The sequence below is a fragment of the Ursus arctos genome, unplaced genomic scaffold (genome assembly GCF_023065955.2).
Source record: "Ursus arctos isolate Adak ecotype North America unplaced genomic scaffold, UrsArc2.0 scaffold_7, whole genome shotgun sequence".
In the NCBI taxonomy this organism is placed as follows: Eukaryota; Metazoa; Chordata; class Mammalia; order Carnivora; family Ursidae; genus Ursus; species Ursus arctos.
The window spans coordinates 18,641,766-18,664,013 of record NW_026623089.1 but is presented as its reverse complement, the minus strand read 5'-3'; the positions used below and the strand labels follow the sequence as shown (position 1 = coordinate 18,664,013).

The window sequence follows — 22,248 nt, the reverse complement described above, 5'->3', positions numbered from 1 at the left end:
AAACCCAGTCAAGATACCAGGGCATTTTGACAAGAAAATCACATAAAAGGCATCTAGATGGGAAAGGAAGAAGTAAAACTGTCTCTATTCTCAGATGACATGATCTGTATACAGAAAATCTGAATGAATGTACAAAAAAACAAAAACAAAAAACCAAACTGTCAATTAATGAATTCAGCAGGGTTGTAGGATATAAGATCAATATACAATATTCAGTTCTATTTCTGTACATTAGCAGTGAATGATGTGAAGTGAAATTAGGAAACAATTGCTTTTACAATAGAATAAAAAATATTAAAATACTTACGAATAAATTTAACAAAAGAAGTGCATTCTCATATACCAAAAACTGCAAAACATTGAAATAAACTAAGACCTAAATAAATAGAAAGATATCCAGATATCCTGTTTTTATGGATTGGAAGATGCAATATTGTTAAGGTGGTAATACTCAGGGCACCTGGCTTTCTCAGTTAGAGGAGCTTATGACTCTTGATCTCAGGGTTGTGAGTTCCAGCCTCACATTGGGTGTAGAGATTACTAAAAAAAATTAACTTAAAAAAAGAAAAAAGATGGTAACGCTCCCCTAAAAATTAGTACTTTTAGAAACTGTCAAATTATTTTATGTGAATTATCTCAATCAAAAAATAGTCAAGATAAAAATTGAAATAAAGCTGCCAATATGAGTTTGAGGTTCACATTATTTGGATATTCATTTATTTTTACATGGAAGGATGAGTTGGACAAAGAGGACTTTTAGAAGTATATACATTATTTATAATTTATCATTTTCAAAAAAATTCATGGAACCTAATGGAAAACATTTAAATACTTTAAGTTGTGTAACAATGTTACAAAACTAAATGATATAATTTAAATAATAAATGTATCAGTTTACAATTATAAAGTAAAAACATGTTATTCAAATGCCATGCTTTAAATATTTACTTTCCTAAAGCAGGATAATAGAAATTATTCATTAGGATGTATTCTGCTGATCAAATTTTACTTTACCTTTCGTGAAAATACGTTACAGAAGTTGAAGTCAAAGATACTTAGATTATTTAATTCAGTCAGCCAACATTCATTGAGTGTGTACTAGGTGCAAAGGTGATTTTAACAGGCAGTGTATAGGGAAGAACATTCTTGTTGGAAGTTCTTGTGCTGGAAAAGTTTTCCTTCTTTTCTCTGGAGCCATAGAGGTTATTGTTTTTGATCAAGAAAGTCAAGTCTTGCCTCTTTAGCTATAACTAGAAGCTGAATTATGCATGAATGTCTCAGATAATTGGTTTCAAATCCTTAGCTGTAGAGAAAACAGAAGGTATATGGAAATTTTGTTCTATCTGATAAAACTCTATTATCATCACTCATTTTTTGGCTGCCAGTGAACTATTTAGGTCATCCTGATGGAAGTGAAAGTTTGTGACACTTTATTAATAGTAAACTGTTATCTAGAGACTTTCAGTCAGTGCCCTCTAGTGGTCTTTAAAATCCCTTGTCTTACCGTGAACATTGAAGCGTTATGGTCACAACTCGGGCCATGTACATCTTAAGTCTACTCCTAGATCTCAGTGATTATTAAGACACACTGAACACTGTGTTTTCTTTATAATTATGAACCACTTAAAAATTAGGGGTTTACTTTTTAATTATGAAAAAATTTGTTATGATAGTGTTGTGTCAAGTCTGTATGTTCTTAACACAGCTGTTTGTGACCTGCTTTGAGAGTAAGGAAATCCTATAGGCAAAAAGCACAGTTTTTTGTGTTTTTGTTTTTTTTTTTAATTGGGAATTTTAGGTGTGCCTTGGTTGGTCAGTCGGTTGAATGTCAGACTCTTGGTTTTGGCTCAGGTGCTGGTCTGGCAGTTGTGAGATGGAGCCCCAACTGAGGCTCTGTGCTTGCTTGGTGTGGAGTCAGCTTCAGAATCTTTTCTGTCTCCCTCCCCCTCTGCCCCTCCGCATGCACATGTGTGCACGCGCTCTCTCTCTCTCTCTCAAAATGAATGCAAATCTTTAAGAAATAAAAACTAGGAAGTCTTTTTTTCTTTTTTTTTAGATTTTATTTATTTATTTGACAGAGAGAAAGAGCACAAACAGGGAGAGCAGCAGGCGGAGGGAGAAGCAGGCTCCTTACTGAGCAGGGAGCCCAATGCAGGACTCGATCCCAGGACCAAAGGCAGGCACTTAACCAACTGAGCCACCCAGGTGCCCCCAGAAACTAGGAATTCTAACACATCTCAATTTTTATATTTCATAGATTGATATGCTGCTGAAAGAGTATTTACTCTCTGGAGACATATCTGAAGCTGAACATTGCCTTAAGGAACTGGAAGTACCTCATTTTCACCATGAGCTTGTATATGAAGTAAGATGACTTTGACATGCCAAAGAGAATTATCAAGCGTTCCTTTTTGCACCACAGTGACTTAATTCTTCTTTAATAGCATACATCTTTTTTTTTTAATTTTAATGTTAAGGGAGTAGGTTTTAAATTTTTATAATGATTATAATTACGTATCAGACAAAAGGAATCTGATACATTTTAGGAGCAGTTTCTTTATATGAATTAATGACCAAATATTCATTCATTCATTCATTCAATTTTTAGGCCATTGTAATGGTTTTAGAGTCAACTGGAGAAAGTACATTTAAGATGATTTTGAATTTATTAAAATCTCTTTGGAAATCTTCTACCATTACCCTAGACCAAATGAAAAGAGTAAGTATAACATTATTTTAAACAGTTTTTAGGCTTCTACCGTGAATGTATGATTGAATAAAGATTATGAATTGTTAATGAAATGTTCTTTTAGGTATGTTTAATAGTACTGTACCTGTAGTTGTTTTTTGTTTGTTTTTTTAATTGTTGTGATTATGTTTGACCTCTTGTAGCCATTTCTTGAAAGTAACAATTCGGTGGGTTTTTTTAAGATGTGATTGTTCTTTCTCAAGAGTTCTACTTTTAAGATATGATAGTTTCTATTTTATATCTAGAAACAAACATGAACATGATCTTTTAACAAATATACTTTAAAGCATTTAATTTATTCCTATTTAAAATATTGGCGAGGTTCTTATTTGCCTTATACTTTTAAAAAGTGTAGTAAATGTATATAGAGAAGTAGATGGTGAAGAAATGTGTCCACTGTCTGATGTCTATCTACCTAAACTCTTTTGAGAGAACAATTTTAAAGAAAAAATCCTATGACAAATATACCTACTGTCTATACTTTTCAAGGATCAGATCTGACTTCAGTCTAATTTTATGAACAGTTAAGGCCTTAAATGTAGCTTGATGACAGTGATGGGTTGTATGGCATTATGTATTTCATGTGGGCTAACATTCTGTATATAATTTTATTGTTTTAGGGTTATGAGAGAATTTACAATGAAATTCCGGACATTAATCTGGATGTCCCACATTCATACTCTGTGCTTGAGCGATTTGTAGAAGAATGTTTTCAGGCTGGAATAATTTCCAAACAACTCAGAGATCTTTGTCCTTCAAGGTACTTTATTACTTTTTCCACATAAGATACTGGCTGAGTGCTTGGGAAGGCTAAGCTAATTTTCTGTCATTCCAAAAAATTCTGGAATTCTGTCAGAAAAATAACATCTCCCCTAAAGCCACTCAAGAGTGAAAATCATCTGTTTTGAGTTTATGGAAAAACAAGGGCAAAGCTTATTTTACCCCCTTGTGAATCTATACAGGACTACTTCATGAAGCCCTTGTTCACTGGAAGGAAACTAACTTTGTGTAGTAGTTCTGTGTACCAGGCTCTGTTAGTACTTGAAATGTTATTTCAGAGTAGATATTATCACCAATGAGATGAGAAAATTGAGGTTTAAGGAAGTGTAGTATACCTTTCCTAAGGTCACACATAGTAGAGGCCAAGGATGAATCCAGACCTTTCCTGGCTTCAGAGATCGAGGCTTATTCCTCTACTCCATGTAGCTTCTTTTTTCTCCTTCATGGAATGAAGAATTAAGGCTAAATGGATCTGATCTCACTGGAAAGTGGATGTGTGTGATTCTTTGGAGATGATATATTTGTGCTACTAGGATCTAACTCTTCAGAAGTTGATGAGGGTTTTTTTTTGTGGTTAAAATAGAGCTTATAATGAAATTTATAAATAGGTATAAATGTTAGTAATTGCTAAACTTGTATATGTCTACTTTATGTACATTTTAAGTTTTTGTAATTTTTAATCTGAAAAAATTGCAAAGCTTTGTCTATTTTTATTGAAGTCGATTATGAGAATTAAATCTCAGAAAAAATGGTTCCTGGTAGTGTCTTTTGCCCTAGGAAGTTTAGAAGCCATTGAGAGAGAAGGAGGAAGATAGAGTTTAATGGTGTTGATAAAAATGTTTGAAAATACAGATCTCTAAAAATACATACGTATGTGTGTGTGTGTATCTGTGCTTGGTGATAGCATCATTTATGTGCCAAGTGGTATACATCAGTAAATACTGTCAACTTTGGTAGGGGTTCTTGTTACTTACTGCTTTGTTCCCAATCTCAGTCTCCTAATATTATAGTGTGAAGCCTTTATGTACACGAAAATGTAGCTGATTTCTACTTAGACTTGGTATGAAAAGGGGCCAACACCTTGGCACTAGATTTTTAAAATTTTCAGCCTCTGTTCAGAAGTCTAACTGGTCATTTCTATTGTGGCTTTACTCTCAAGGATAAGTTGAGGAGATGCCTAACTGTTCTTTGTATGCCATAGAACTGTGACTTTTTATCCTCTACCCATTAGCTTATTTGGTTGAAGTGCACATTTGTGTGTGGTCTTGAATGCTTGTGCATGTTGGTCTAGGGTCAGAGAATGAGGGCTAATCCTGAGCAAACTGTTTTCCATTTACTGCTTTAGGCTGCTGGTCAACTATTCCTTCTGGGTTGTTGCTACTGTGTATAGCTACCTACAGCATAAGTGTGGTTACGTTATGAAGTAAGGTCTCTTGAGTTTGAAATAGTAGGAATTCCAAAATGGGGCATAAACTGGAATTAATTGGATTCTGATTTGTTTCTCCATGTACAGGTTATGGCTTTTCTACATTTGAGAAGAAACTAAAAAAATTTTTTAAACATGGATATTTTCATAGGCTCTGTAGCTCTAGTTTGCATAATTCCAAATCATGTTGGTGCTTCTCTGGCTCATTGTTTAGTTTTCAAATAATACTAATAACATAGTAGGAGTAAATATTAAAATTCTAAATAGCATGTTTGCTTTATATTTTAACTTTTTTTAAACATCATTCCATTTGGACAATGAACTTATTTTAATAATTAAGCTTTTCTTTAACTGAAAACTGCTTCAATTAGTAGTTCATTTGGCTTGTTATATCCTAGGATATATATAGCAGGGAAAGAATCTTTTTTGGAAGAATTAGAGGTATGCTCACTTTTTTTTTTCTTTTTTAAAAATAAAACACTTCAAAACTTAATGACTAACCAAAAGAACCCAAGGGTTTTTTTTTTTTTTTTGGTTTTGATCTATGGTCAGAATTGATATCCATTTTCATGTTTGTGTTCTTTTCATTACAGGGGCAGAAAACGTTTTGTAAGTGAAGGAGATGGAGGTCGTCTTAAACCAGAGAGCTACTGAATATAAGAACTCTTACAGTCTTAGATGTTATAAAAAATATATAAATATATCTGAATTGTAAGAGTTGTTAGCACAGGTTTTTTGTTTTTGTTTTTTCGAAGCACTTGTTTTGGGTACAAGGCATTTCTGAAATTTTATAAACTTACAACATAAGGGGAATTTTTAAAGGAAGTGTTTCTCTTTTTTCTTTTTATCTTTCTTTCTTTCTTTCTTTCTTTTTTTGAGGGTATAAAGGAGGGACAGAGGAGTAACCACTTCTTAAGTGGAATATTCTCATAAGCTACCTTTTTTAAGTGCCATGTTTATGACCTAATCATTCCAAGTTTTGCATTGATGTCTGACTGCCACTCCTTTCTTTCAAGGACAGTGTTTTTGTAGTAAAATCACTGGTTTATACAAAGCTTTATTTAGGGGGTGAAGTTAAGCTGCTAAAACCCCATGTTGGCTGCTGCTGTTGGAATACTGTGCTTTGGGAGTAAAAAAAAAAAAAAAAAAAAGTTATTTCTTTGTCTTAAAGAATTTTAAGAAAATGAGTTAGTCATAAGACTTATTCATTTTTCCAGGGAACATATTGATTGGTCTTAAAGACTAGACAGTTAAATAAATGGTGGCTGGAACATCTATTTTTCTACAAAACTGGAAAAATGAACCCGGTTCTAAAAGAATGTATGACGAAATAAAACATGTGAAGCAGTGTTGATTCTTTATTGGGAATACATATATTTTAGGTCTTTTTAAAAAGGTTTATTTTACACAGCAAATTTTAAATCCTATAAGGGAGCATATTTGAACCTAGTGAATTAAACTTTGTTCTTTGCAAACTTTTAAATCAAAAGTACAATAGTAAATTCTTTTAATATTATCTGCGGGAAATGCCACACATACTTGTTTTCTGATCTTCTCTAAAATATAATACCTTTCATCATTCTTAAGTTCTGTTACCAACTGTTTGTTATAAAAAATTATTCTTCAGAGACTCAAAAGTTTTTACATTTATCCCAATATCTGAGAAAATAGTAGTTACCAATAAATAATAGTTCTTTAAAGAATGTTCACATTTCTAACCTCTTTTGCAGAGCCTAATTACTCAGCAAGGGCTCAAGGTCTATGCTAATTTAAATTGTCTAATATTGATTGTAGCAACCAGCCAAGAATTATATTCAGATTTACAAACATATTCTTAGGAATATGCCCATTACAGGTTTAGGCAGTCTCTTAGAACTAAAACCCCAAATTTAACGTTCATATTTATGTCATGAGCTCTTTGAAGTCCATATTTTTTTTTCTGTTTTTAGGGTTTTAATTGTATTTGATACCTGGATGATAAAGGTAGCCCCAGTAATTCTTTATTTCTTAAAGTCAGTATCGGTAAAAGCTCAGGGGACTACTTGATAAGTGAAGGTTTCTTAAAAATCAAATTTGTTTAAGAAATACAGTTTTGTCATTACTGGTAGGACCAGTTGGTCAGGCAAAATAGCCTTAAATAAGAAACAAAAATTCATAAGTTTTAAAATTAGATAATAATGTAAAAGCCCCAAAACGCTTTGTATGAGATTAGAATGTATCTTCAAATTCAGTTTTTAATAAACATGTAAAGATTATCTGAATATAAAAGTTGTATTTAGTCACTTGTGCCTAAGAATGTTACCTATAAGACTTATAGTAATAGGAATGGTGAAACAGTAATTTACATTTCTATAAACTTGGGTAAAAAACAACAACTATAAAATTTGGGTTCAAAGTTTTTTAATTGCTCGTGTTCAATACAAACCAGTGTCTAAATTCACAAGTTTCATTAGTCTTGGGTATTTTTATACTATTTATAAGCACTATCAGTTTTATTAACATACACCATCTTCAGCATACAGATGCAAATTATTGTCTAACTATTGTTAATAGTAAGGCAGGGTATTCTGTAGAAGTGCTAAGTTATCATTCAGTGAGTTATTTGCTGTTTTTCCTTTTCTGCCATTTCTTGTTGGCGAAGCGTATCCTGGGCTGCTTGCTGCATTTTCTCCAGTTTTTCCAGACTCAGAGATTTTAAGGGCAAAAGTTTGGGTTTACACAGCACCATTGTGGTTATATCTTCCACTGACAACTGCCCTAAGTTTAAAAAGAAATAATTTAGTGAGATGACCCATTTGTATGGTGGTTTGGATTTGCAGCTAGGATGAAGGTCTAAAGACTTAATCCACTGTCAATGAAAACTCTTGTTTTCAGTTATTTCAAATATATCAACATTTAATTCCAGGGAGTTCATAAGGATGACATTTTTAATTTCATACCTAAGATTCTAAGCTATCTCTGAGACACACAACATTTTGTATCAGATGTTTAATTTGCAAAAAGATTTGGGAGAAATATAGTGCAAACAAATACTTATATAGTAAAAGTATGGTATTAATAGGAATATTCATTAATATGAAATGTTTAACTTAAACCATCAGCCTTTAACAATTGCTTGACTTAGGTTTCTTTTTCCCCACTTTCAGACCTTATTTAACATTAGTGAATCACAATATTTTTTTTCACCGAAAATTTCATACTTAATCTGCAAATTGGATTATAACAGGAATTTCTAGGTTTAAGAAACAGTGCTTCATTTGTCATCTTTTTACTGGGGGAAAAAAGCAACGGATGAATTCTGTATAACCTATTCCTAAAAGAAACATAGTAAAAGTGGACAGTAAATGTGGCATACAGGATACAAAATAGTTACAGATGTTTAGCTATTGAGCCTGCTATGTGCCATGCCTACTACTTTTTATTTTGGTCCCTATAATATTCTGTGACATAAGTATTTGTGATTGAGATACCTTGTTTTGGAAGAACTTCCCGGAACATTGACTTCACTTCTGCCATATCTGAATTGGTGGATACAGCTAAGTTTCTTCCTTCAATGAGAAATCAATTATTAATATTCAAGAATGAATTTTCAAAGCATATTGCTTGAGGTATTTCCATTGTAGTTTAAGGAGTAAAATCACAATTCCTATAGAAAACGAACTATCTTAACCTTGCATAATTTTCCCATTAATTTCCTATCGGTCTTTTCATCGAAACAAAGTTGAGAGAGTTCATGTAAGCATCTAGATCTTGTCCACATTCTTTAATCAGTGGAGGTGTTAATTTGGAAGGCTACGTGTTCTAAATTTTTCCCCCTTGTGAAAAATTAGGTAGGACTTCATTTTTTTATACATAATTACCTAATAGATATCAGCTGAGGAAAACCAAAAGCATTTATGTGCGGCTATTTGGTTCACTGATAGCATCTCCCTAAATGGTGGATGAGGTAAAAAATTACCATTTGGGAAGTGTGGGGTAGTTAGGAAAAAGAGGAGGTAGTAGGTAAGTATTTCCCAACATTCCCACTTCTCAATAGCTAACAGCTGGTTTCTACTTTAATACCTTTGCTATAATGACAAAAAGCATCCTAACGATTAGTTACTGGCTACACAGCTGATGTTTGTAAAGAAGCAACAAATGGGTGAAACTGGCTCTTGAACAGAAGGGAGAGGTTTGCTTTCAGTTCACTACTTTCCTCTAATACAGGGATACTATATGCTAAAGTGCCAGCAAATACCTTCACCTTGAATATTTTGTTAAGGTACCAGCATATATACTAACTGGCTGATGACATTTGTTTCTAGTGTTACATTCCAGATTACTGCTATGCTGTATATTCAGGGTGTTCTGGACTGTAATTTGTAGCATGATCCTTTTCCAAACACAGATGCTTCTCCAGACAGTCCCACCCCTTTTGTGATATTTCACCATAGTGATGCAACCTTACCATGTGCCTTTCACAACATCACCACAAAAGAAAGATTTATTATTATAAAGTGGTGATGCTGGCGTGGTGCCTGTCTTTACCGCCCACTGCAAATTAGTTATAATCAAGTGAAGCTGCTTCTGGTCTCAGTTATTCCCACTCTACTACACTTTTGACATTCGTAATAAAATCTTCCTACTCTATCCGCCAAGCCTCTTCTTTCTTGTTCAAATTCTTATTCTGGAACATCTAAAGTTCCTGAGGAACCTCTATCTGTTTTCCAGAACTTTGTCATCAAAATTTACCCCTACACTGCTCTTTTTGGGAGTGAAGATGAAATAGGGAATGGACCAGGAATAAAGCAACTCATCACTAACTGGAATCTGAGATAAGTGCAATATGCAGTTTCCTTAGAACACACAACTACTTCTGCCACATTCTTTTCTTGTTACTTAGGCCTGCCAGTGATACCTAGTGATCATTTCCCTTTTTTCCCCCCCAGATTATGTTGAAGGCTAATAGCATTGCAAATCCCTCATTAGTCTGAATATAGCTATAGTAAAAGCCTCTCCGTTAAAATATCACAATGAAAATATTCAATAAGCCCTTATTTGGTGAAAATCTGACATGATATGCTGCCAAAAGGGAGGATAGATAATACAGCTATTGATAAATGTGAAAAAGTAACGTAGTAGAGTTTTTGTATCACCAAATTTCTTAGCAAAACAGTGGATGAATACTTAAAATGTTTTCTAGAGTAGCAACTGCAGCTACTCAGAACTCAGTCACTATCCTTTGCTCTCTCTCTCTCCTGTTACCTCTTTCACATCCAAAATCTGGCCCGAAGAAAACAATGAAACTTGGTGCTCTACCAAACCTTAGTTCTCTGTTTCACTAAGCTGCCATTGTTACTGTAAAGGGTGTGGGGCCAAAGGCCTGGTAGGGAGTGGGTTGGGTCTTGTGTGGGGGAAGATCAGTGCCGGCAGTCACTTGCCTGAGTGGAGTGTCTGCTTTACTAGGGTTGGTTATTGTTCCTCGGCTCCCCCCCTCCCCCCAGGCAATGGCAGGAGAGAAACAGGAAGGGAAGGGCTAAAATAAGCAGGGTTGTGGTGGGATGGCCCTCATTGGCAAGGCTACGTTGTCTTGATAAATCAACTGCCCACAGAAGGAAGGAGCATTTCTTTCCTTTACCTGGTGGCCTGCTAATAGCCAAACATGGGTGTTTTGTCTGGTGTAATGTGCCCTAAGGAGTTGTGATTGCTACTAAGGGTACTTTCTTATTATCATAAGGTAAGATGTGTAACACTAGGGACATATGGGTCAAAGAAGAAACATACCAACCATGACTGAAATTTGTGTGTATCATACAAGTGCCATGTCATTCAGTTCAATAAATATGTGTCTGGAAGCCTGGCTGGCTCAGTCAGAACTGCATAAAACTCTTGAACTCAGGGTTATGAGTTTGAGTCCCACGTTGGGTGTAGATAACTTAAAATCTTAAAAAAAATGTGTCTACCATGTGCAACGCACTGTTCACTAGTGAACAAAACAGATAAAACCCAAAACCTTTTGGAGCTTACACTCTAGAGTAAGGGGAGAGAAATAAATAATAGAATTTTGTAAGGTAAGTAAGTGCTACAGAATATAAAATAGTTTAAAGGGATTTAGGAGTGCTGAGGGGGGTATTGCAGTTTAAGTAGGAAAATGATCATGGACCCATTAAGAAGGTGAAAATCACTGTAACGTCATTTTGGTGTGCATATTATATTTTTTGAATTTGCAGAAATGTCAAAAGCCCAATAGTATCCAGAGTTAGAGAAGGTATAGGGAAATGGGAATTTTCTGTTGGTGCATGGGGTTTTTTTGGTACAGATCTTTTAGAGGGATATTTTGTAGTATCTATTAATATTTTGTATTATCTACTAATGCAAAATATGCACATTTTCTTTGACTCAAATGTTCTACTTCTAGTAATGAGCCCCAAAGAAAACAATGCACCAGTGTACAAAGATCTAAGAATAAGAATGCTCATTAAAGCATTGCTTTAAATAGTAAAATGTTCAGCAATATGTCAAAGGTTAAAATAAATTATGGAATAGCCATACGGTGGATTACTATGTCAGATTTTAAAATAATACATTTATCAAGGTATATTTTAAGAGAAAACATACTCAATTGCAGAAGTAAAATTCTTACACTAATAGAACCCAAACTTTTAATGCTTAGAGAATACGATGTCAGTCATTTTTTGAGGCTCTTGGTCTGAGTAATTGGAAAATAATCTGCTTCCTTTTCCCCCATAGTTTCTTTAGTTTGTAATCTGTCCCAGAGATAATGGTTTTGTTGGATAGTACATTTCAAAGTCATGACGAAGTAAGCAAAACTGTCATAGCCATTGAGCTGGATGCCTAAAATTAATGCAGAAGAACTTGGAGGGATACCAAATCTTTGTCATGAAATATTTACTAAGCTGTAGGAGTGGGAGCTGAAAGACACAAGTCTAGGAAGGATTACTACTTTAAATCAATCATATCCATACTGATAACATAAATTAATCTTACAACTTGGACAAGTTAAAAATTTCTGGGGTGATTTAGTTTGATACCTGATCTAAATTATGTGTGGTACTGGACAAGAACACTAAAGTGTACTTCTGAACCCTGAGAATATATGTCAGCGGTCCTCAGATTTTATGCTTACATAATACCCACAGAGATTTTTAATAACTAGATAGAAAAACTAAGTACTCCTTTAAACATTTCTAAATTGACATATAAATTGTTATCAAGTTCAAGTAGTTACATAATTTCCAGCATATTTAAAAATACTGTTACATCAGTCTTTTAAAAACCTATCCAATATAATATAAATATCATAAAAATTTGACAGCTTTATCATCCGTTAATAAAAAGAATGAAGAATTCTTTGTCAGCAATTTTGTATCTTTTTTCTCCCTAGACCTCTATTACCATTCCACTTAATTTTATTGTAATGTAATATATTTTCATGCTTAAACATATTTTAATGGTTGATTTTCCTACTATATTTCTCTACAAAAATGTTTATAAATTTATTTATTATTATTATTTTTTAAAGTAGGCTCCATACCCAGTGGGGAGCCCAACATGGGGGCCTGAACTCATGACTCTGAGATCAAGACCTGAGCTGTAATAAATAAAATCTTAAAAAAAAAAAAAAAAAGGGGGCGCCTGGGTGGCACAGCAGTTAAGCGTCTGCCTTCAGCTCAGGGCGTGATTCTGGCATTACAGGATCGAGTCCCGCATCAGGCTCCTCTGCTAGGAGCCTGCTTCTTCCTCTCCCACTCCCCCTGCTTGTGTTCCCTCTCTCGCTGGCTGTCTCTCTCTCTCTCTGTCAAATAAATAAATAAAATCTTTAAAAAAAAAAAAAAAAGACCTGAGCTGAGATCAGGAGTCAGACACTCAACTGACTGAGCCACCCAGGTACCCCAAAAATGTTTATGAATTTAAATGAAAAACTAAAATATTCTGGATTGAGTCATTACAATTGTTAGTAAAAAACTAATCAAAACAAGTTACATACACATGGATAAAATAATTACTGAAGATGAAAAATAAAGTTAATGGCTGTATATCTGTTAATAGGGACAGAGCTTTAAAAGTAAATACTGGACGGTAAAGACTGGAGTAGAAAGGATGCTCTTTTCAGGACAAGGGAATTATTCTTTCAGAATGGAAAATAAACACTAACATAAGAGGAATTTGGGATCATATGTTCCTTTCCAAACATATTTTCTCTTTCAACAAACATACCAAATGTCTATAATGCGCCAGCCACAGCTAAATGAGGGAGATACAGTGGATAAGAACCAGTTCTCTTTGAGGAACCTGGGGGAGGTGTGTAGGAGAGGGAGAGACACATGTAAATAAATAATTACAATTGAATACAACCTACTTTAATAAAAGCACGTGTACTGTGCCTTAAGAAACCAAAACCATAAATAACTTGGTTGGTTTAGGGTAAGTTTAGGATAGGTGACTGTGGCTGGTCTTTGAAGAACTACTAAATGTGATGCTAGAATTAGTCCCACAAAGATGAATGGAGGTTTACTATGCAGAGAAGCAGCTGTGTAGCAAGGGGACAGTGTTCTAGACAAAGTGAACAATATGCTCAGAGTCATTAAAAGAAAAAATCAAGGCAAATGGCTAGAGAGTACAAGGGTATATACAGTATATGTACTGTGGTGGGACTGACAAGGTTGAGGCCAGTTCATACTCGGCCTTAAATGCCATGCCTCAGAGTTTGGGTTTTATATCCTGTAGACAGAAGGGAGCTAATTGGATGGCTCTGAGTGGGTATGTGACATGTGATTACTTTTTTGGAAACACATTCTAGACAAAAAGGAAAAACAGAGGAGATACTAGAGGCAAGGAGATCAGTAAGGAAGTTATAATTATTTAGGTAAGATGATGAGGGTATAAACCAAAGTAGTGATAACAAGCATCAAGAGGAGAAGATACAAGAGGTATTCAAGGATATAAGATGTTGAGATTCAAATATCCCCCACAACCTCTGGGTGATAAAGAAATGATCAAGCTAACATTTTTGAGTGGATAATGCAGCTACTAATTGAAGTTGAGAACACAGAGGAGATACAGGTTAAGGAGGGAAGGATAAAGACCATGAATCAGGTACACTGGGTATGGAAGTCCAACAGGAAGGCAAAAAGGACTGGATGCCCAGAGTCAATGGTACAGCAGTATAAGCTATAGAAGTGGATATAATCACCTAAGAAGGATATGGAAAGATAGCAGATGGTGGTAGGATAGGTGGTAAAAAGAGACGAGTACACACGTAGTAGGTAAGAGAAGGATCTGGAGTCAGGTTAGTTACTTAAACAATTTTCTAAGCCTTAGTTTCATCTGTAAAATAAGGCTTATAATGGCACTGACTTTTTATTATTATTATTATTTTTATTTTTTTTAAAGATTTTTTTTTAAAAGATTTTTATTTATTATTTATTCAACAGAGATAGAGACAGCCAGCGAGAGAGGGGACACAAGCAGGGGGAGTGGGAGAGGAAGAAGCAGGCTCATAGCGGAAGAGCCTGATGTGGGGCTCGATCCCATAACGCCAGGATCACGCCCTGAGCCGAAGGCAGACGCCCAACTGCTGTGCCACCCAGGCGCCCCTTTAAAGATTTTATTTATTTGACAGAGAGAGACAGCCAGCGAGAGAGGGAACACAAGCAGGGGGAGTGGGAGAGGAAGAAGCAGGCTCCTAGCGGAGAAGCCTGACGTGGGGCTCGATCCCAGAATGCTGGGATCACGCCGTGAGCCGAAGGCAGATGCTTAATGACTGCACCACCCAGGTGCCCCCGCTAATGGCACTGACTTTAAACAGAATATTAAATGACATAATTCATTATCATTCCCTACCATCTGGTAAGAGCTCAATGGGTGTCAGTGATTCTGAAAGTTAAACCATTACAATACTGTCATAAAATTAGATTCTTAGAAAAAATAAGTCTATTGACATATATTAGAGTTACAGAGGCTTATTATTTAAAAAGTGGAGAAAAACTTATACGTAAGCAGGAATACTTTAGAATTCACCCTTTGCATCCATATTGCCTTACAGGTCATCTTAAAGGAAGAACAGTTTCAATGCCCAGAAATCTACTTTAGCTTCTTTCCTTCAGTCTAGCATACTGGCTTTTAAATTTTAGTTTGCTTAAGAATAACAATAACAGCACAGTGTTTTAGTACAAAATCATCTATTTCAACTATACAGACATTTTAAGGGATTTTCTACAGTTAATTCTGAAAATGAACAACTTTTACCCTAAGAGGTGATTTTAGAATTGAATTAGCCATTTACCCACCTCCCACTGCATCTCCTAACATATATATACAGATACTAAATTTAACTAAGACCAGGTCTAGGAAGTTATTTTGTCAAACATCAGATAATTTATAAGTGAAGAAACAGTATTTGAATTCATGTCTACCTGACTCCAAAGCCTTGGTCTCTTCAGTTTTCTCTGTGCTGCATCTGTAGGAATGGCCTAAAGACCCTAGATGGATTTAGTATGGAGCCCCACTGCAGGAACATGAACATTTAAGAATATGTTAGATAAGAGTATAGATTATGGTATATAGAAGCCAATGAAGGTTAAAGTAACATGGCATCTTCAGTTTCTGTTGAAATGGGCAGTTTTAAGCCACTAATGACCTCTGCAATTAGTGACCTCTGCAAAGGAGGAGGGACATAAAATATTAAAGAGTAAATCAGGATAAACATGTAAGTGCAGCATATTGACTAAAGCACTGCATTTTTTTCCTCTTTACTATAGTTTTAACCAACATGTTTTTCTCTCTCTCGATTTTTTTCTCCTTAATTTGAGGATTCAGCATTCCAGTTGTCATATTTGATACCATCCTGAAAGAAATCTCTTAGTAGGAAAAATACTGCTTTTTGTCTGTGGATTTTGTTATAGCATTAGTATTATTTTTAAAAGAAGATGCCACTGGAATTTTCAAATCTCAAGCGTAATTAGAAATATGCAACACTTTAAAATCTTACAAGCTTTGCATTTTTTTCCTCCTGCAGATTAGCTTATATGAGAACATACTGATAAGACCAAGATCATGGGTTAAATAGCCAAAACAGACTGTTAGCTTTAGATGGTACACTATTTTCATCTAGCCATCTGGAAAATGCAGGCTATAGTCTTATAGGGTGCAGACAGAGAAGGGGGATAGATTACTAAAATTGAAATTTCATTCATGGTAACACAAAGCATATACATATGGATTAGAAATATCAAAATGAGGGACACCTGGCTGGCTCAGTCAGTAGAGCATGTGACTCTAGGTCTCAGGGTTGTGAGTTTGAGCCCCACACTGAGTACAGAGAATACTTAAAAGAATATAAGCTTAAAAAAATATATATATCAAAATGAAACAAACTGTAATGTCAATGCCAACTCTTTGTTTCTAAAAATGTTTAGGACAGGATTTGGATGTTTTTAAAACTTTCCTCCTAGGTCATAATAAAGTCTCCTTAGTCCAATATTTGATCTTTGTTAGGAGCCCCGAGGAGCCATTTTGTGGGTCAATGTGGTTATCTTCCATACGTGCCTACCACTCCTTGCCATTAGCTCTTCATCATAATTCTTTTTTCCCCTCCATTAATTTATCTTAAACTTAAAAAAATTATTTATTTATTTATTTAAGAGAGAGGGAGGGGAGAGAGAGTGAGAGAGAGCGCACGCACATGCACAAATGGAGTGGAGGGCAGAGGAAGCAGCAGACTCCCCGAGGATCAGGAAGCCTGATGTGGGACTCAATCCCAGGACCGAGATCATGACCTGAGCTGAAAGCAGCCACTTTACCGACTGAGCCACCCAGGTGCCCCAATTTCAGCTTATCCTAATTGTACAAAACTCCATTTTTAAAGTTTGAAATTGAATGTTTCAGAGTATTCTAGGATTCCAAGTATTTTAAACAAGCTGTGATATTTATGTAAAATCTAATGTATGATTTAAAACAGAAGCTTGTACTGGAGCGTTTTTTTCTTTTTCTTTTTGGATTAATCTATTTCACATTTATACTTCAAAGCTAACTAGCATGACCCTGAATACATTTCTTAACCAATTATAGATTTGATTTTCTCATAAAAAGCATGTTTAGTATCTGTCCTGGGTTGCAAGTTTCAAGTAAAAAGTAGATATAAAAGTGCTTAGAAATATAGTGTGACATTTATTATTCCAGGTTTAATTTTCCTATCACTATAAAATAAGGATATAATAATGGACTGTTCTAGATTTCCCATTAAGTACCTTCTGACTCTAAAAATTCTTTGACTCCATATCAACATTATAGTACCTTAAGACAGCATGAGCTATTTAAAGATGTTTTCCTTTAAAAACCTGTTATATTTGTTTACTTTTAAAGAGCATGTGCTGCTAAACTGTGCTCTTAAAAAATATTTTTAAAAGATTTATTCAGAGAGAGAGCACCCATGCATGTGTGGAGGGGGGAGAGGCAGAAGAGAATTTTTTTTTTTAAGATTATATTTATTTATTTATTTATTTTTTTTTTTAAAGATTTTATTTATTTATTGGACAGAGATAGAGACAGCCAGCGAGAGAGGGAACACAAGCAGGGGGAGTGGGAGAGAAGGAAGCAGGCTCATAGCAGAAGAGCCTGATGTGGGGCTCGATCCCGTAACGCCGGGATCACGCCCTGAGCCGAAGGCAGACGCTTAACCACTGTGCCACCCAGGTGCCCCAAGATTATATTTATTTATTTGACAGAGTACAAGCAGGAGGAGCGGCAGGGAGAGGGAAAAGCAGGCTCCCGCTGAGCAGAGAGCCCGACATGGGGCTTGATCCCAGGACTCTGGGATCATGATCTGAGCCAAAGGCAGACGCTTAACTGACTGGGCCACCCAGGCACCCCAGGAGAAGAGAATCTTAAGCAGACTCCTCCATGAGTGTGGAGACTGATGTGGGGGCTCAATCTCACAACTCTAGCTGAACCAAGGGTCGGATGCTTAACTAACTGTGCCACCCAGGTGCCCCTCTCAAATATATTTTTAAGAAAATATGATAAAGCAAATCTATTTCATAATATAATTCAAGGCTGAGAAAATGTGGACAATTTTTTAAGCTGGTGGTAAAGAGTAAAAACCTTTAAAATTGTAATTGAGGGAATGGAAGCTTAGTGTACATAAGAATCTATCTTGAATTTTTGATGGAGGTGACACGTGGCTTGTTGCCTAACCTAGAAAAATAAAAGCACCTGAAATATGGCAAAAAACATTTCTAAAGTATTTTCAGATTCTAGCCTAAGTATCAATCTTGTTTTCACATAAGAAACACAGGTCATAAACTGGTGGCCCTTGGTCCTATCCAGATAAATGTTTTGCTGGCTTGCTAAATGTTTAAAAAGTATTTGAACCAATGTTTTAAAATTGGGAGATTTCACATAAAGTCCAAATTTCAGCTCCTCTTCACAAATCTCGCAACACTGGGCCCGTATTCCCAATGGCAAAATCTGGCTAGAGCTGGGAAGTAATGTCCCATTAAGATGAACGTGGGGAGTTCTCTAGTTGCCTCTACTACCTATTGTTCCCTTTCCCTTACCATCCGCATTGCTATAGGAACTTCGTTTCACTTCAGTAGAATGCAGAACAACACATTATATGCCAAATGCCCTATTTTATCATTAATAGGTATTAATCATTAATAGGTATTAATCATTAATAGGTATTAAGAAACAAAAATACAATCTTTGAGAACTGAGGGAGGTACCAGAAGCAGTCTATGTAAAGGACAGTAAAGGATATTTTGTGGTGACTATTTACTAATTTAGATCCTTTTAAGTAAATTCAATCTGCCTATTACAGGTTGTGGATGGGGGTGGCAGGAATGGTAGGAAAAATATGAAACATTTTGTTTTATTCAAGACTTATAATTGATATGAATTTTCAAATGCATATTAGATTTCTGAATGTAAACTAACATGAAGAAAACGTGAAAGAGGGGGCCCAAAAGAAAGTGTTTTTCAGCAGACATAAAGTAGTAATGTTCATTCTCACTCAAGTGGCTGCCCACATGCTAGCAGAGCTTAATTTGGGCTGATAATATTCATCTGGAGATGCCAAATAACATCATATGTCATGTGGTTGGAAACTATAGTTCTATTCTGTTTTGCTATCTGGCATCTGCTGGTAAAAAAATGTTGCAACATGTTCAATTTGGCTAATTAATTTAGACTCATGTGAATAAAATGTGCGGTGTCTAGCTTCTGAACTGTGCCTAGGCCTAAGAACAGGAACTGTTCTTCTTGGATGAATTTGGATGATGCCACCGGTTCTGGTATACTTCACTAGCAGACACTACTATTAAGTTAATAGAAAATGACACATCCTACTCACACAAAATACCAGATGGCTAGCAGTTGCCTTGGTATCTGCTTTGATAACATCAAGATTCATCTGTATTTGAATTGCAGGGCCCACACAGCTTTCATCAACAGTCCTCAGGGTGCCAGGAGTTGAAACTCATGAAACAGTGCTGACATCAGTACACTGCTGCAGATTATATCACATCAGCTCCAAGTGTCGGCAGAGTAGCAACAACACTTTACTACAGGTAGACAGTCAGTCCAGGACACTAGCACTTACTCTCCAAAGACAGGAGGATTAAATGCTAAATTCTTCTTTGTAGGATACCATAGAAGGGTGTGTGTGCAGAGACGTGGGATGGATTTAACTAACAGCTAATGACAATGGTAGATATAGTTACATTTGAGAAGGCTTAATCATGACTGGTGAAGTATGAATACTGTGAAGTATTCTTCCAAAATATGTTAAATGTAATTTAATCAAGCCTCTATATCAACTTCTGACTTATAAGAAATAAGGAAATATTCAAAAACACCTCTGGCCTGAACTCTTTAAAATGACAATGTCACAGGGAAAAAATAAAGACAGGGAATTGTAATAGATTAAAGCTAAAGAGTTACAACACCGAGATACAATACATAAACATTGAATGGATCCTGAATTTTGTTAAAGAAGCAGGGGAAAAGGTATAAAAGATATTCTTGGGTCAAATGAGAGAATATACATACAGACTAGATTTTAAATACCACGGAATTATTAATTTCCTTAGTTGTGATAATGATACTATGTTTTGCAGGAGAACTTTAGAATTCTTAGGGAATGCATTTTGGAAATTTTAGAGGTGTCTGCTTATCAAGTGTCTAACCTATTTCCAAATAGTTTAATGACAATGAAAAAAGCATGAGAAGGGATGGAACAAGGCAAAATGTTAACTGTTGGATCTAGGTGAAGGGTATATGAATGTTTATTGTATTATTTCAACTTTTTTTATGTATGATTTTTTTTAATTGAGGGAAGAAATCATGTTGGAAAGACTTCAGAGGGGAAATCTAAGAAAAGGATAAGTAACAAGAACTACACTGAATTTAATCAACTGAAGCTGGCAAGGTCTTAGGCACCCGGAAAACACCAAATATATTCAATCTTTTAGTAAGTATTTACCAAAATAGTACCATGTGCAGGACATGATAGGGAGATGAATCTATAGATTCATCTAATAGACAAACCATTCTATTTAGATGTAAACATAGCAGCAAAGCTAAGAACATAAGCAGCTGTTATATAAAATAGTGGTTGTCATAAAAGAAGTACAAAAAGTGCTAGGTAAGCACAGAGGAAATTACTCCCTGTTGGAGAGAATCTGGAAACACATCTCCAAGAATAACTAGGACATGGAAACAGTCACAAAAGGTTAATGATTCAATGATTAATCTTGGAGAAAACAAGAACAGTTCATTTTGGCTAAAGCATGAGTAGTATGGAAGTAGAAAGAAATGAAGCGAAGAAGGTAGGTTTGCCCCCTTGTTGACTGGCTAGGGAAATACAATTTTCAATTTACCTGAAAGTTCTCCCGCTCTTTTTCCCGGCAACGTTAGGCATCCAACCCAGTATTACCAAGATGATTTACAGTTCTTGACTCAAGCCTACAGAAGGAACTGCATGAGATAATGTGCGACAATTCTTGAAAAGAACCATATAAAAGTATTACGGTATTTTTAAGAATATTCACAAGCATTAAGTTGTTTAATAAAATGTAGGCATGGAGGATTAGAACGGTATAGCTTCACCCAGAACTGCAGTCATTGCTTATAAGCCCCCAAGGGAGGAGAAACAAAAGGAAGAAAATTCAGAATGTTAAGACAGGAGGCGGGAAAATAAGACTTAGAGGTGTTGCCGCTGAGGTAGAGGACCACCTTCTTCCTTTCTAGGTGGTAAAGGAAAACGATTTCCTCAAGCTCCAGAATTCTCTGTCCTCCAAAGATCAGGGGGTGAAAGCACTTAATAGGAACTTAAGGGGCGCGGTCAGGAGCTCCATCTTGCGGGAGTGAGGAGCTCCGCCCTGCGGCGCGCGCCGAAGCCCCCGCCCGACCCGGCTGGCTGCAGCTGGGCGAGAGGGGCCCGTGGAGCGGCCTCGCCCTACAGGGAACCTCAGAGGGGCGGGGGTAGGGCGGGCAGGCCAGCCCGGAAAGAAAACGTTCTTCCAGCGGAAGCGGCTGTGAGCCGCGCTCACCTCCTCGGCTCTCCATCGGCTGCGGGCCGTCTAGCTGGGGGCTGCCTTACGGGACAGGGCAGACGGGCCCTCACCTCACTTTGCGACTCCAGCTGGAATGGGCATTCCCTGGGGTGCCGGGAGCTCTGGCTATTCCCACCCTTCCGCCATGACCCCATTCAGAAGTGCCAAATGCAACTTCCGGGCAGGACAGGGATTTTCGGAACCCTAACCTCTTGTCCACCTAGGTAAGTGACCAGACGTCCCAGCAAAATAAGAGCCAGGAAACCTGCTTCTTCCTCTCCCCCATCCCGGGCAGGTAGTTCTGAATATGAATTAAGTTGTCCAACCTGGGATGTCTGGTCACCTTTGGTCCTTTTTCGGGCCTACTTACAGATTTATCTTCCCAGACGGCTCGACTGTTGCCCAGGGCAACGGTGAGTTTTGGGCGAAGGGAAAACTACGTCACACTGGAGACAGGAGGTCAGGAAACTCCCTGCCATTATCAGTTATGGCTGCCTTAGCTTCAACAGTAACTTCCGATTGCGAGTTGTCACTCTACCCTGCTGGAGGCTTACTCTGTGGCTCTGCTTGCCAGCGGCGCCCAGTGGGCGGGAGAGAGGGCGTAGAGCCTCTGAGGAAAGGAAAAGGGCGGAGCGAGGGAAGCTGGCGCCAAAGTCTCACTCTGATAGGACAGCGTCGTTGGCGCCAGTGCCTCACTCTGATTGGGCAGCGTCGGTATGCTTGGCTCCGCCTGTTTTTCT

The 22,248-nt window shown here is 36.5% G+C and overlaps 3 protein-coding genes across 14 annotated transcripts in view; 2 read left to right on the top strand and 1 right to left on the bottom strand.

The window, feature by feature from the left end:
* Positions 1-6,302, top strand: part of PDCD4 (programmed cell death 4) — a 28,896-nt gene extending 22,594 nt beyond the window's left edge. For all 3 annotated transcript variants that reach the window (XM_026494098.4, XM_026494099.4, XM_044382115.3), the window contains exons 9-12: positions 2,258-2,365; positions 2,609-2,719; positions 3,370-3,509; positions 5,549-6,302. In XM_026494098.4, coding sequence (XP_026349883.1) covers positions 2,258-2,365; positions 2,609-2,719; positions 3,370-3,509; positions 5,549-5,609 — 420 coding nt within the window. In that variant the 3' untranslated portion in view covers positions 5,610-6,302. The remainder of the gene's footprint in view (positions 1-2,257; positions 2,366-2,608; positions 2,720-3,369; positions 3,510-5,548) is intronic.
* BBIP1 (BBSome interacting protein 1) lies at positions 6,078-22,018 on the bottom strand. 10 transcript variants are annotated; one of them, XM_026494106.4, is made up of 5 exons: positions 21,879-22,018; positions 20,834-20,918; positions 15,371-15,462; positions 8,426-8,503; positions 6,078-7,712 (listed from the first exon to the last, which is right to left on the bottom strand). In XM_026494106.4, exons 4-5 carry the CDS (start codon positions 8,469-8,471, stop codon positions 7,546-7,548), a joined length of 213 nt encoding a protein of 70 aa, XP_026349891.1. In that variant the 5' UTR covers positions 8,472-8,503; positions 15,371-15,462; positions 20,834-20,918; positions 21,879-22,018; the 3' UTR covers positions 6,078-7,545. The 10 variants fall into 10 exon arrangements, with proteins under 10 accessions (XP_026349891.1, XP_026349890.1, XP_026349889.1 ...); XM_026494105.4 differs by lacking the exon at positions 15,371-15,462 and having other exon boundaries at positions 21,835-22,015; XM_026494104.4 differs by lacking the exon at positions 15,371-15,462 and having other exon boundaries at positions 20,834-20,930; positions 21,879-22,015.
* SHOC2 (SHOC2 leucine rich repeat scaffold protein) overlaps positions 21,632-22,248 on the top strand; it is a 91,799-nt gene continuing 91,182 nt past the window's right edge. The window contains exon 1 of the mRNA XM_026494097.4: positions 21,632-21,732. The gene's annotated coding sequence lies outside the window, so the exon portion shown is untranslated. The remainder of the gene's footprint in view (positions 21,733-22,248) is intronic.